General features: G+C 39.8%; 2 protein-coding genes across 2 annotated transcripts; one reads left to right on the top strand and one right to left on the bottom strand.

Annotated features, from left to right (window-relative positions):
* The first annotated feature begins 2441 nt into the window (after positions 1-2441).
* Positions 2442-8324, top strand: LOC137971874 (collagen triple helix repeat-containing protein 1-like). Its single transcript, XM_068818621.1, has 3 exons — positions 2442-2540; positions 4420-4689; positions 7861-8324. Exons 1-3 carry the CDS (start codon positions 2442-2444, stop codon positions 8209-8211), a joined length of 720 nt encoding a protein of 239 aa, XP_068674722.1. The 3' UTR covers positions 8212-8324.
* Positions 8325-12765: 4441 nt separating this feature from the next.
* On the bottom strand, positions 12766-13267 carry LOC137971873 (uncharacterized). Its single transcript, XM_068818620.1, has 2 exons — positions 13172-13267; positions 12766-13119 (listed from the first exon to the last, which is right to left on the bottom strand). The coding sequence occupies exons 1-2, from the start codon at positions 13265-13267 to the stop codon at positions 12766-12768; spliced, it is 450 nt and encodes a 149-aa protein (XP_068674721.1).
* Positions 13268-13853: the final 586 nt, after the last annotated feature.

Below are 13853 nucleotides of genomic sequence, written 5' to 3'. Positions count from 1 at the left end.
AAAATGCAGCCTATGCATGCAGAAGCAACCCAAACCCTGTGATGATGCAATTGGCCAGCTCGCAGCATATTTCAGTTAAAAGAGCAAGTGCAGCGCATTAGCTCGGTCATGGGATCGAATCCCGTTCAAGGGATTTTTCAAGCTTACTTGCAACTGTTTAAGGTTTTCACTAGTTAACTGTGATGATCTTCCTTCATTTGTTGTTCCTTCCGCAGTTCAAATATATAACATTTCACATATTCTCAACATCATTTCATCGATCTCTTTCGGGATACAACTTGAACTCCCAACTGAAGGTCATGACTTCTTAAGTGTAAAATGCACATTGCAGCGTGCCCTTGGATAAATAAATTGCACTTTCGAAAAGACTATAAACCCTTTATTAGAGCTACATATTACGCAAAGACAACTTGATTCTCCTGGAAAACAAAACTCAGCTCAGTTCACAGTTATAGAAAAAAACACTGTCAAGTTGTTGGACTACGACACGTACGCAATGCGTGCCTGCGTGCCTTTTTGTTAAAATATCCCGTATCTTGTCAATTCTCCCCCCCTCCCAAATATCCCGTACCCCTATAATTTGTTATCTAAATATCCCGTATCCTGATAACCCCCAAAAGGGCTTCGTTGTTTGCATTCATAAATTTCGTAACATTAATAATAAGAGTTTTTACAACAAACAACTTCAAATTGAATTACAGATTTATCTTTCTGGTAATCTCTCGCCATTTTCCGAAGCTTACCCTTAGCTGAAGTTCACTGTAACTGGACAATTTGTGTTAACTGTTTTTGCGCATCCCACGGATACGTCCTTATAGGCGTCTTGTTAATGTTAGATCAGAACCAGAAGCAGTTGCAAGCAAGCTTGAAAAAATGCATCCAGGCCTTGAATGCGGATTCGATCCCTTTACCGTAATTTTGTGCTAGACTTTCTCTGTCAACTGAAATATCCTCAACCAGCTGGGATGTAGGTCAATTACAAGTTCAAGTTACATAGCAGGTGAATGCTGAAATGATGATAAAAATTACGGGCAGAAACATACTTATTAAAGACAACGTTTCGGTGTCCTCATGACACCATCATCATGTCAAATATAATATTTTACAGATAACTCGAATATTAATGTTCAAGATTAAGTTCAAAGTCCCTAGAGGCTAGGTGAAAAGTTTTGCCTTTATCGAGTCACTTTGGATATTCAGACACGGTTTGTGCTCGCGAATAAGGAACATTTCATACACAAGACAATCAAATTTGCATGAGCATTTCTTAAAAATGCGAAACATGTCAGATGTTATTGTTCTTGATTGATGTTGACTTTGGCTGTGATTGAATATTGAACCAGATCTTTTATGCTCATCGATCCGCTGGTAGAGATGTCGACGCGTGTAACCAACATAGCTGGCATCACACCAGCCACATTCAAATTTGTAAACTACTGATTGTTCGTTGATCAACGCGGGCTTGATTTCTTTATGTTTGAGATCTTCTCCAACTTTTCGAGAAATAAAGACTGGGCATAAGTCGATGTTTAACAGCTTACCAAGATCTTTCAACTGCTTGCGCACAGAGTCAGCTGATTTTTGTTCCTTGAACGGTAGAACAATTCGTACTGATTGCAGGTCAGGTGTAGATTTGCGTGGAGGTGCTGGTGTTTGTTTGGATGTGATAAAATTGGAGATCATAGAGTGAACAAGAAGTTCAGGATATGCCAACTGTAGGAATAAGGTCTTGAGGCGGCTACACTCTTCATGAAATAATGACCAGTTAGATGATAGCTTGAAAGCTCGGTCTAGCATGGTAATAATTAAGGATTTCTTATAACGATTATCAACGTGACTATTATAATGTAACAATAGACCCCTATTGGTCGGTTTCACGTATACACTAGTCGTAATATTCTGACCGTCTTTTCTTAGGACCATGCCTAAGAAAGGGAGAGTGTTCTCAGTTGATAGTTCCATAGTAAAGCTAATCGATGGGTGGAGATCATTCAAAGCATGCAGAAAAGAATAGGCAGAAACTTCATCCTTCATGGTAGTTAAAGTATCATCAACGTAGCGCCTGTAGTATGACTTTACGAGCAGTCGGAGGGTGTGGCTATGGGTTCTCCTCTCGGTCCTCTCATGGCTAACACCTTCATGTGTAGTCTTGAAGAACAACTTAAGCTCCAGAACAAATTACCATCATACTACAGGCCCGTGAGCAGCTTGATGGCCAAGCGCACTTCCACAATAAACAAAGCATTTACTTTTTTTTTTTTACCGTAACATCTAGCGTATATCGCTATACTCTCAAAGGGAAAAATCAAGCAATGGGAAAATTGAAATTATTGCAACCATTGCAGATGCAGGTAATGCAAAAAATCTATTTGTATCTTACTTCAATTTTCTCTTTTCCCACAGAATATCAGAGAGAAGAAATAACTTCTATCCTCATCAAAATGTCTTGGATCTTGCTGACGCTACTTTTCATGTCACTTTCGTATAAGAGTTTTGCAGCGGGGGATAACAATACTGGTGGCCCGTCTTGCAATGACAACGTAAGCGAATAATTATACCAACTAACTCCATTTTGAATGAAATAAAAACAAACATTATAACATGATCATAATGTCATTTTATCTCAAGGCTTGTCATAGCTGAATTAAATGCCATTTTAAGTTTCTCAGCTGGAGTATGGGGCGCGGACATTCTCTCACAACTAGCGAATAAAAAAGGAATAGTTCGGATAACAGCAAGTTGAGTATATCGTGCGATCCTTCTCGCCTTCGTTCTCATCGTGTTAAAATCCTGAAGCTTTCCCAGTGCACTACAAGACATTTTTTGGCGACATCACGCAGCCATGCTAGACTTACTTCCACTTTCTCTAGATCATGAACTCAAAGACTTGGTCTTTTTTTTATAAATGCCTTTACTGTAGTACTTATTTAGATGTCCTGAACTACGTATCTTTTGTTTCTTACGGTCGTACAAGACAAAGTACTAAAAGTCCTTTAATCTACGCACTCCTCTTTGCAAAACATCTACTTCACGGGCCGTACTTTAAAAGAATAGTTAATTAAAAGGGAACCTCCACTAAAACAAGAAGACAACTTTAAACCACAGAACATAATGTTTACAATCCAAATTGTTCAAACTTTTTCCAACGAAGGCTTTTGTACACGAAAAAAATTAATTTCAAAAACGCTTGCTTTGGCTTTCAAATTTCCCGGGTGCGGTCATCTCGAATAATTGTGACGTGTCGTGGTTGCCCTATTGTTTCAGAACAAACGCTCGTTGTGTCAGAACGAGAGGGCAACCACGCATGTCACAATTACTCAAGATGGCGCGGCCTGGGAAAATTGAAAGCCAAAGCAAGCGTTTTTGAAATTCATTTCATTCAGATACAAACGCTTTCATTGGAAAAAGTTTAAAATTTTTTTAATGTAAACATTATGTTCTGTGGTATAAAGCTATTTTACTGTTTTAGTGGAGGTTTCCTTTAAACTATGTTGGTAAGCTAGCAGCGCCAACCAGTTACCGTTTAACGTTTTGTCCACAAATTCAATGAAATCACGTGCACACGAGTCCCTACGTTCCCATGCCACTCTTGATTTTTTTCAAACGAATGTTTGGGTATTTATTTTATTTTAATTTAGGTCTTATTCTAGGGGTGGTGCCTCGCATGGGACGTTAGTTCCGTTGCACCTCTCCCTTTTGGCTTTTGCTTCTTTCTTTCTTTCTTTCTTTTTTTCTTTCTTATTTATTTGCTTTTCGTCGTTTCGTGTGTATATTATATATTATAACAGAAATACCCAATAAAGCTAACAGGAAAAAAAAAAAAAAAAAAAAAAAAAACACTCCTAACTGCTACCGTTTGAATTTATGGTTGGCTTTAGCTCTTGGATATACAATGTTTCTTTTATTCAGTACACACACATCAAGTTAATAACTGCATTTTTTTTTTAATGCTTATCACCGCTGTTTGTATTTTATTCTTAATGGAAAGATTTCTTCAGCTGCAGCTGTAACATCAAGCTAATGTGCTTACAATTTTAAGAGTAATCAATCAACAGATAGATAAAGATATCAGTAAGTTTTGTTTGCTTTCCGATCCAGCAAGTCTCGTCAATTTGCCGTTGTGGTATTCCCGGCATGCAATAAAGCTAACAGAAAAAAACACTCCTAACTGCTAATGTTTGAATTTATGGTGGGCTTTAGCTCTTGGATATACAATGTTTCTTTTATTCAGTACACACACATCGAGTTAATATAAACTGCATTTTTTTTACAAATGTTTATCACCGCTGTTTGTATTTTATTCTTAAATGGAAAGGTTGCTTCAGCTGTAACAGCAAGCTAATGTGCTTACAATTTTAAGAGTAATCAATCAACAGATAGATAAAGATATCAGTAAATTTTGTTTGCTTTCCGATCCAGCAAGTCTCGTCAATTTGCCGTTGTGGCATTCCCGGCATGCATGGCAAGCCTGGATCCCCAGGATTCCCAGGCCGCGATGGACGGGACGGCCGTGACGGGTTAAAAGGGGATCAGGGACAAAGTGGAGCGGCTGGTGTCCAAGGTCCTCCCGGTCAAAAAGGAGAGCGAGGAGAGACTGAGGCAAGTGGAGCTTCAGGTGTGATGCCCTTCAAGAACTGGAAGGAGTGCGCCTGGAAAAAGAGCGATGACAGAGATAATGGCCTGATTAAGGTGAGCTGAGCAACGGAATACACAAACCATTAGTCTGTAAGCAGGCTTTAGTGTCTGAGAGTTTTGAGGCAAGCAACCGTGGACAATCTTCCTGTCGGTGTGCATTGGATCAGTGGCTTAAGCTGATCGGCGTAATTGCAAGTTGAGAAGCTAAATATTTTGAGGAACAGCCGATACAACGTAGATTTGATATACGTGGTGTACTGTATTTCGGCTGGCCAAACCAGCCTTCTTCAGGTCCAACGAGATTTTACATTGGATTGCTTCTATGTACATATATATGGTAAATGGATGTTGACGTAATACTGGAAGAATGTGATAAAATATGGTAGTTACAACAAAGTTGAATTCAAATACTAAGAGTAACGGAAAAATAACGGAAGTGACTGTAAATAATAAACTGAATCTAATACGTTTCTTCGTGGATATTAAGACCCGTCCGTTGGGATCAATTGCCTTGCCTTTTGAAATTAAAAAAGCTTGCCTGGCCTTACGGATCGAGTTGGAAAATATTTTTTTCCACAGGAATTAAATGCATGTCCTTAGAAATGTTGTAGGGAGAGGATATTGAGGAAATGTTCTGCGACTGTAGTAGGTTTGGATTTGGTGTTAGCGTTATCTAAAGTGCGGCGGTGTTCATTAAAACGGTCTTTTAAACTTCGTTTAGTTTCTCCTATGTACTGTAGATGTCATATGTTAAATTGAATCCTGTAGATAAGGTTTTTAGTTTCGCAAGTTATGTGGGAATTAATAGAGCGTGTTTCGCCAGTAGAGAATGTGTAGTTGGTTAGTCCATGGAAAATGTGAGGACAGGTAGCGCAGTTTTTGCCACAGCGAAAAGAACCGGGAGGAAGTGCGGAATTAGAACGAGTTACATTAGGGGACAGTTTAGCTGTTACTAGGACGTCTCGAAGGTTAGGGGAGCGTCTGAAAGCCACAACAGGTAGATGTAGGAAAGCAGTTTTTCAGCGGTCAGAGGAAAGAAGTAGATTGTAGTTTTTTTTATTACGTTGAAGATGGAAGGAAGTGATGGATTATGGGTCGTTATGAAATTGGTATGCGTTCAGGTTTGTTTATCTGTTTAAGTTGTAGGGTGTGTATGCGGGGAATATCAGCGGAGCGTTGTATTTGTTTAGTAACAAAGTCGCGTTTGTAACCTCGTTTCATAAGGTATACGTATGTCGTTAGTTCAGTTGTGCTAAACTTGAACGTTTCGTCGGTAGAACAAATTCGTCGTAGGCGGAGTGCTAGGCTAAAAGGGGTGGCTTTTTTGTGTGTAGAGGATGACGAAAAGAATAAAGTAAATGTTGGTGATTGTCCGTAGGTTTCGTGTATAGGTCTGTATTTATGCTTCCGTCCCTAGTAAGTGAGACGTTAACGTTAAGGAAAGGAACATTGTTCGGAGAGTGTGAGCTGGTAAATTTTATGGTAGGGTTAATGCTAATGAGATATAGTCGATGAAAATTTTTAGGTTTTCGGGACTTTCAGTCCTGATCATAAAAATGTCATCGATGTATCTGCGGTTGAAATGAGGCGTCCTTAAAGCATTTTTTTCGAAATACCCAAGGAAAAGGTTAGCAAAAGAGTGGGCTATTTTAGTGCTCATAGCTGTGAGGTCTATTTGAAGGTATTGGCTATCATTAAAAGTGAAGTTATTCATGGTGAGAATCACGCGGATGAGGTCGCAAATAGTGCCAGTAGGGATGATGGTGTTGTGAGGATAAGTGCGTAAAAAATGATCACAAGGATTAATACCTTCATTATGTGGAATATTGGTGTATAAAGATGAGACGTCAAGTGTTACTCACAATGAATTAGAGGGTAATTTGCCAATGGTAAGGAGTTTATTGAGAAAATCATAAGTGTCTTTAACATAAGATGGTAGTTTGTGGACAAGAGGTTGAAAATGGTGGTCAACAAAATGGGATATGCGTTCAGTGGGATGACAATTGGATGAAACAATGGGGCGTCCTGGGTTGCCGAGCTTGTGTACTTTGGGAAGGATATAAAAACGTCCTGGTTTTACGTTAGGTTGTATGAGGTATTGTTTTGTCTTCTCTTCAATGAGGTCGTCAGTGTACATTCTGTTTATGTATATGATTCAATGTAACAGATGCCATTTACAGTACATAGGAAAAACTTAACGACGTTTAATTGATCCCCACGGTCTTAATATCCACGAAGAAATGTATCAGATTTCAGTTTATTATTTACAGTCACTTCCGTTATTTTTCCGTTACTCTTAGTATTTGAATTCCAATTTGCTGTAACTACCATACTTAGCTTTATCACTTTCTTCCAGTATTACTTCAACATCCATTTACTATATAATTATATGTACATGGAAGCAATCCAATGTAAAATCTCATTGTACCTGAAGAAGGCTGGTTTGGCCAGCCGAAATATAGTACACCACTAAAATCAAATCTACGTTGTATCGGCTCTTGCTCAAAATATTTAGCTTCTAGTGTTTGGCTATCGCATTCAAGCACTACTCTCTTTCTTTGTAATGAAGTTCTAAATCTAATAACATTTTTCCCCAAAGGTAATAAACTCTTAAGAGTGACATTAGGCCTTAAAAGTATTGACGCCATGCTAACGTCATTAAAAACTGGATGGAATGCGCATGGAACGTGAACGATGGAAAAGATAATGTCCTGATTGTGATTAGAATCAGATTGTTTTTTTTGATAGCAGGAAAGACAAGTCTATATCGTTGGTAAACAGTCGTTCAAGAAAGTTCAGTTTCAATCTGGAAAACAAATGTGCTCGTCATTTCCTGGAAGAGGACATTTCTCGTGAAGTAAACAGATGTGTTGATCTGCTTAGGAGAAATTAAATTGTTAATTTGAATAGATATATAATGTTCGATAGATCAAACAATTGAGTATTTGCCACAGAAAGAAAAGTGAAACTATTCAAGGTAAAATCTTTGATTCCGACCTTCCTTGAAATTTAGAGGGACATGTTGTTGCTAAAACTTACACTTCAGGATTTATTTAGTGATCCTTTATGTTTATCTTTTCTGGAATTTCATTTTTTCTTAATGCTTTGCATGACTATATTAGCGCAAAATAGTATAGAGATTTATTACCGACTTCAGGGAGCTGAAATTATCTCTACTTTTATGGCCGCTCATACATTTAATATAAGACGATTTTTATTACACAGGATTGCGTGTTCACCAAGAACTTCTCTGATACAGCTCTTCATGTGGCCTGGACTGGTACTTTGCGAGTTTACGGCTGCACGAGTTGCTGTAAACGCTGGTACTTCACTTTCAATGATGCTGAATGCTCGGCTCCCCTTCCTATTGATGGTGTTGTGTTCTTACGCTTGGCAGGTCAAATTCCTCTCCGCGTCCGCCATATTGAAGGGCACTGCAACAACATTCACAAGGGAAGGGTGCGCGTGGGATTCTGGGTCGGCAATTGTAATGGATATGGAAATGCTGATGCCCACACAGGTTGGAATGCAGTGTCCCGAATCTTTGTTGAGGAAGTTCCTAAACCTCAAGCTTAGATAACGACATAAAAGCTTCAGTCAGGCAAAAGCTCTTTAAAGGGACATAAATCATTTAAATGTAGAGTTAAGTAGACATTAATATCATCGTGGATAACGGCCACCTTCGTATATTGGGGCTGCTTTTGATTGGAGTAAAATTCTGCTGAATAAAAAGCCGGATTACAAAACATAGTTTTCTCCGAGTATGATTATTGTTCTCTTGACTTTCTGTGTATGTTTTTTTACATTCTTTTTCACAATGTGTAGTCAGGCGAGAATGAACTTTTCCCACTCTTTTCAAAGTCAAAGTTTTCAGATTCGTCAACAAACGTGCGCGTGATACCTAACACAGAGGTCACTTTGTTACATCATTCAGAACAGCAGAGCCACCAAGTCTTTTATTTCACCGCGTCATTACAACTTACCAATCAAGTGCCTTTCTTTAAAAAAACATTAAAAGCAAGGTAAACGCACCATAAAACCAACCCGGTGTGGCCAACACATCACGCATGCGCACAGCCATTTCAACTTGTGTTCAACTTGCTTTTAATGCTTCTTTCTTAAAACATCCACGCAGTATGATCACTCGCTAAAAGTACATTGAAACAAAGTTATCATTAGAAGAGGCCCATGAATGAGGATATAATATTTTGTTACGTTATTCCCCGACGCCGAAGGCTGAAACCGGTGAATGACGGGATCCCATTGAAGCCACCGGAATTTTCCCGATATCTATCTGTAAGAGAAAACTGATAAGTTCGAGGATCACTTCTTCCTTTCATCTATAGCTCTATAGCTGTATAGCACTGCAAATGTATACATTTATTTCAGTCACGGAGATAGCTCTTTGCAAAATTGTGATGAAAGTATTTTGAACCCATTCTCCCTCCTTGCTTGCTCCGTCCTGGACAAACTTCTCAGCCAACTCATTCTCGGCACTGCTATTACAATCATCAGATGGTATCAACCGGGTTTGAAAATACGATTATCATTATTTTGTGACACTGACAGTTGGAAAGGAATCCTGGGAATTGGATATTTTTCTTTTTTAAATTAAACCCAAATATCCGGACTCGGAACTCGAACCTACGATTATTACCTTACGTGTCACTGCTCCTAACCACTAAACCATTAAGTCGCCGCTTGCTTCCACAAATTTTTTAAACACAATAATCTTATTTATTTGTCATAAGACCGGGCTGTAAACGTGCGCTAACACTCGCTAACAAATATTTTGTATAACTAACAAGGTCAGGCCACACTTAAAACAAAGCTAACCATTTTGAAATCAGCGCTTAGGCTTAATCATTGAATTATAGCCGTGTTCCTCTTGTAGATGCCGGGTAACAAATAACAAATATCATCATTTATTATTCCACTATTACGCCATTTTACCATATTTGGTGAAGAGAACGCGCAAAATATGCGACGGTGATACACTTTAGTGTCCCAGTTAGACCGGTTTAGAACAGAGCAAATATGGACGTCGACGGAACGCGAGTTTTTCAATGAAATTGACCGGTTTAGAACAGAGCTAATACGGGACACTACAGTGTATTACCGTCTCATATTTTGCGCGTTCTCTTGACCAAATATGGTAAAATGGCGTAATAGTGGAATAATAAATACATCTTATTCAGGGGCGTAGCAAGGGGAGGGTTCCAGGGGTTCCGGTACACCCCCCCCCCCCCCCCCTTCTCCTATTTTTAACAGTGATTTTATCCCAGCAAGAGTGTAATGACTCTCGATTCCCGAAATTCTTCGTTTTGTTCTATGCTTAGCGTTTCACTTGCATTTTCGGAGACATGAGCAGAGTTGGGATTCCTGTGTAACAAGATGCACTTGTGTGCAGAAATGCCCGCGAATTTAGTAGACTATCCATTGGTGTTGCTCGAGCTGGTGGTTTTCGTAACAATGTCCCGATTGCAAAAGATCGATGCATTCTTTTCACCAAAAAGGTACGACAGCGAAAAAGTTAGTGATAATGCGTAAGGAATTCGAATCTAGACATTTTTTCGGCCCTAACATCGATTATATTGATGAAATTCCAATCCCAGAACATGCGATCGACAGTTCTTTCCTAACATGCACACCTTGATCCTCATTTTGTGCACGTTGCCGATAACGTCAGCTGAATGTTAGTGCTCATTCAGTACACTAAAAAGGTTAAAAACATACCTGAGGTCGACCATGTCAAGCGAGCGAGAGTCTGGGCTGGCGTTGATGAACATCAATTACCACCGAGACATAAACCAGGGGCATCCAACGACCAATTTGTTGTGAAATGTATTATTATACCCCAGTTAATGAAAATAAATGTTATTAAGGCATTTTCAGGTGTTTTTCAGTGTTGCTGGGAAAACATTATCTGTTCCTTTTTCCCAGCAAGACACACAAGAAATTTCCCAGCCATCTAGATAAAATTGGTTGGTTTCCCAGCCAGCTGATCAAATTTATTTCCCAGCCAGGAATTCCGCGCGCTTTCAAATCCCTCGATCCAAAACGACCGAACAAAAGCGACAAAACCGCACAAAACAGGTTTTTTTCCGCAAGCGCAATCACTCTGGCCAGCCGTCGTATGTTTGTGACTATTCTATGGGAGAGGGAAGGGGTCCTTTTTTCTTTTTTCTTTTTTTTTTTTTTTAGTCGTCCTCAGTCTTCAGAGTTTCTACAGCCAGCTCGGGTTGAAATGCTAGAAAAAGTCAGTAATTCCCAGGCAAAACCTCTATCAATAACAAAATTTCCCAGCCAGCTCATCGAAACACCTGTATTTTTGCCAGCCAGCAAGATTCCTCTGGGGAACAGATAATGTGAGGAACAGATTCGTTGGGTGCCCCTGATAAACATGGAGGAAGGGATATACACGTTCGCTCAACGGCAACCAAGGCGTCTTCTGTTTGCGTAGTGTAAAAGACAAAGTCTTGTACGTACGTAATGTAAGGATTGTAGACCAACCGTTTTCGTTAGAACCAATTTGGAACTCCCCTCCTAGAAATCCTGGCTACGCCCCTGTCATTCGATGGTTTAACATGTAATACTCGCTGATCTTTTGCGAGTTGCGTAGTATTTTTTTCCGATCCCCGCGGGGGCGAGGAAAAATGCGAGCAATGAGCAAAATGTCCTCGAGTGTCATATGTTAAACCATCGAATAAGAGATTTATTATTTTTCACTACAAAAATGTGTTATTTGGCTTCAATTTTATTTGGTAAGAGTGTTTTCAAAAAAAGCATAATCTGTCCTTCAGGGCGCGTGTGAACGATGTAAACAGCACAAAAGCCAGCCAAATGTCCTTATTTGACTAGATAAGCAAAATGGCAAGTGACATGCAATCACAAACCAAATTCTCTTAATTCTCAGTCTTTGCACTATGTTGAAAACATTTTTTCAATGAAATTGAATAATAAATCTCTTATTCGATGGTTTAACATATGACACTCGCGGACATTTTGCTCATTGCTCGAATTTTTCCTCTCTCTAGACCACTGATGGCCACATCTGCTGTGTTTTTGCTTGAGATGCTAACTTTCTCATATTTAATGTAATAGTCAGTCACTGCAAAGACATAGTCTCCTGATGGCACTGAACCCATGAAATTAATTGAAATGTCTTGCCAAGGTCTTTGAGGCAATTTAGTCAGGTGAAGAGGTTCGGGATTGCTCGGTCCACTAACAACTTGACACCCATGGCATGTTCTGCAAAATGCTCTAGCTTCCTTATCATAACCTGGCCACCAGACCTTTATCCGCAAGCTTTGCTACATTCTGGCCACCCCTTGGTGTCCTTCATGGGCTAATTCAATTGGTTTTGTACGCCGCCTGTTAGGTACAGCAATTCTTGTTCTCCGAATTACAAATTTCGGATTGGTTTGTACTTTGCACATGTTGGATTCTCCAAATTTCCTGTCTCAAGAATCTGTCATACATACTTCAATTCAATGAACGAAATGATGTATGAAATGAATCATAAACTGAACTGCGGATATGAAATCAAGTAAAGCTATGATCCGCTCGCATTTATGGACGCAATTTTAACATTTGCGTAGAGAAGGCTGAAGGTTTCAGAACTTCGACGAGGTTCATTGTTAAATTTGCGTCCATAACTGCGAGGATCATAGCTTTACTTGATACTTCAATTCTTTATCTACTGCATACTCTTCTTCTATTTCTTCTGCACTGCTGTGTTGGCTACGAATCTGATGTATTCTTCTGCTACATTCCTAGGCTGTGGTTGTTCAGTCTTCGTGAGGCGTGACAACGCATCTTCAATGTTCGTTGACCCTGACAAATACTTTACAGAGAATGAATATGGTTATAACTGCAGGACCCATCGCTCAATTCTCGCCGAGGGCCTAGACTGCGCTGAGTAAATGAACTCCAAAGGTTTGTGGTCCGTCCACAGTACAAAATCCAACCCATAAAGATACACATGAAACTTCTTACAGGCCCATACATAACCTTACATCACCATTTGGCTTAGGTACAACCACAAAAGCCCACGGAGTTAAGCCATCAACCTTCTCAATGATATCTACCTTTAATTATGCGTCACGTTTTCACTCAATCGTTTCAGATTTACTGGATCTGCTGATCGATATGAAGTTTCAGTTGAAAGTCCTTGAACTTTCCTATTCCTGTAAATATATCCTTGTATCTTCTGGTTATCTCACTGTAATCTGCCACAAGATTCAACGGGCCTTGCAATTTTAGGACTCCCAGCGCAATGGCTGATTCTCTTCCTAGTAGTGGTTCTTTTCGCCCTTTGATAACGGTAAATTCAGCTGAAACACATTTGCTGCCTACTGTCAGATCTGCTATAAACGTTCCTATGACTTCAAGACGTGTAGCTGCACCATAAACATACAGCTTCTTTGCACCCTTTCGTGACATGCAATATGTTGCTTCTTCAATAGCTCCCACAATGCTGTACTAATGACATTTGCACCTGCTCCAGAATCAATGATCATTTTCACTGGGATACCCCCACTGTAAGTGTGATCTTCCCTCCTCCTTGAACATCATCAGTGACTGCAAAGACATACTCATCTTCTTCCTCCTGACAATCTTGAGCCTGCATGTATACCGAACCCGGGATCTACTCGAAACTTTTGTAAATTTGGTTTTGCTTAAATTTGCAAACTGCCCCGGCTGAAAACATTTGGAGCACGTTTTTTCCCTGGCCGGACACTGGGGATCTTTGGCAAAATGACCACGCCTACCACAATGATAAAACTCGACCCCTCCTTGCGGCGCATTATCTCGACCATTCCGTCCGGGAATTATATCATTGACTCGATTTACTGATCCCCTTGGTAGACTCACACTCTAGGTCGACCTTTTGACTGCCTCATAATTCCGGGTAATTTCTTGTGAGTATTGAAGTGTGAGTGTCTGGCCTTTTTCCAGACGATTCCGCCTTAACTCATTGGAACAACACTTTGAGATAATTTGATCCTGGATCTAAGCTTCCATTTGATCTCCACAATCGAACTGCTGTGCCTTCTGCCGCAGTCGTACTGCAAACTGGTCAATTGCTTCATCTTCCCCTTGCACCATTTCTCTGAATAAATGTGGCTCGTGTGAAGTGTTCACTGGTGTGATCATGCAATTGCAAGCGATAGCTTCGTAGTTTCGATTGTACGCGGGGGGGCGGAGGTTTGATT

This window comes from Montipora foliosa, chromosome 9, assembly GCF_036669935.1.
Source record: "Montipora foliosa isolate CH-2021 chromosome 9, ASM3666993v2, whole genome shotgun sequence".
Lineage (NCBI taxonomy): Eukaryota > Metazoa > Cnidaria > Anthozoa > Scleractinia > Acroporidae > Montipora > Montipora foliosa.
Note: the sequence above shows the minus strand (reverse complement) of the source record. Positions and strands in the feature narration are given on the sequence as shown.

Bases quoted from the DNA above. Each gene is read 5' to 3' on its own strand.
- LOC137971874 (XM_068818621.1), top strand. From the start codon at position 2,442: ATGTCTTGGATCTTGCTGACGCTACTTTTCATGTCACTTTCGTATAAG. The intron at 2,541-4,419 runs GTAAGCGAATAA...TTTCCGATCCAG, and splicing joins GCCCGTCTTGCAATGACAAC to CAAGTCTCGTCAATTTGCCG. The intron at 4,690-7,860 runs GTGAGCTGAGCA...TTTATTACACAG, and splicing joins GAGATAATGGCCTGATTAAG to GATTGCGTGTTCACCAAGAA.
- LOC137971873 (XM_068818620.1), bottom strand. From the start codon at position 13,267: ATGCAGGCTCAAGATTGTCAGGAGGAAGAAGATGAGTATGTCTTTGCA. The intron at 13,120-13,171 runs GTATCCCAGTGA...AAATGTCATTAG, and splicing joins AGATCACACTTACAGTGGGG to TACAGCATTGTGGGAGCTAT.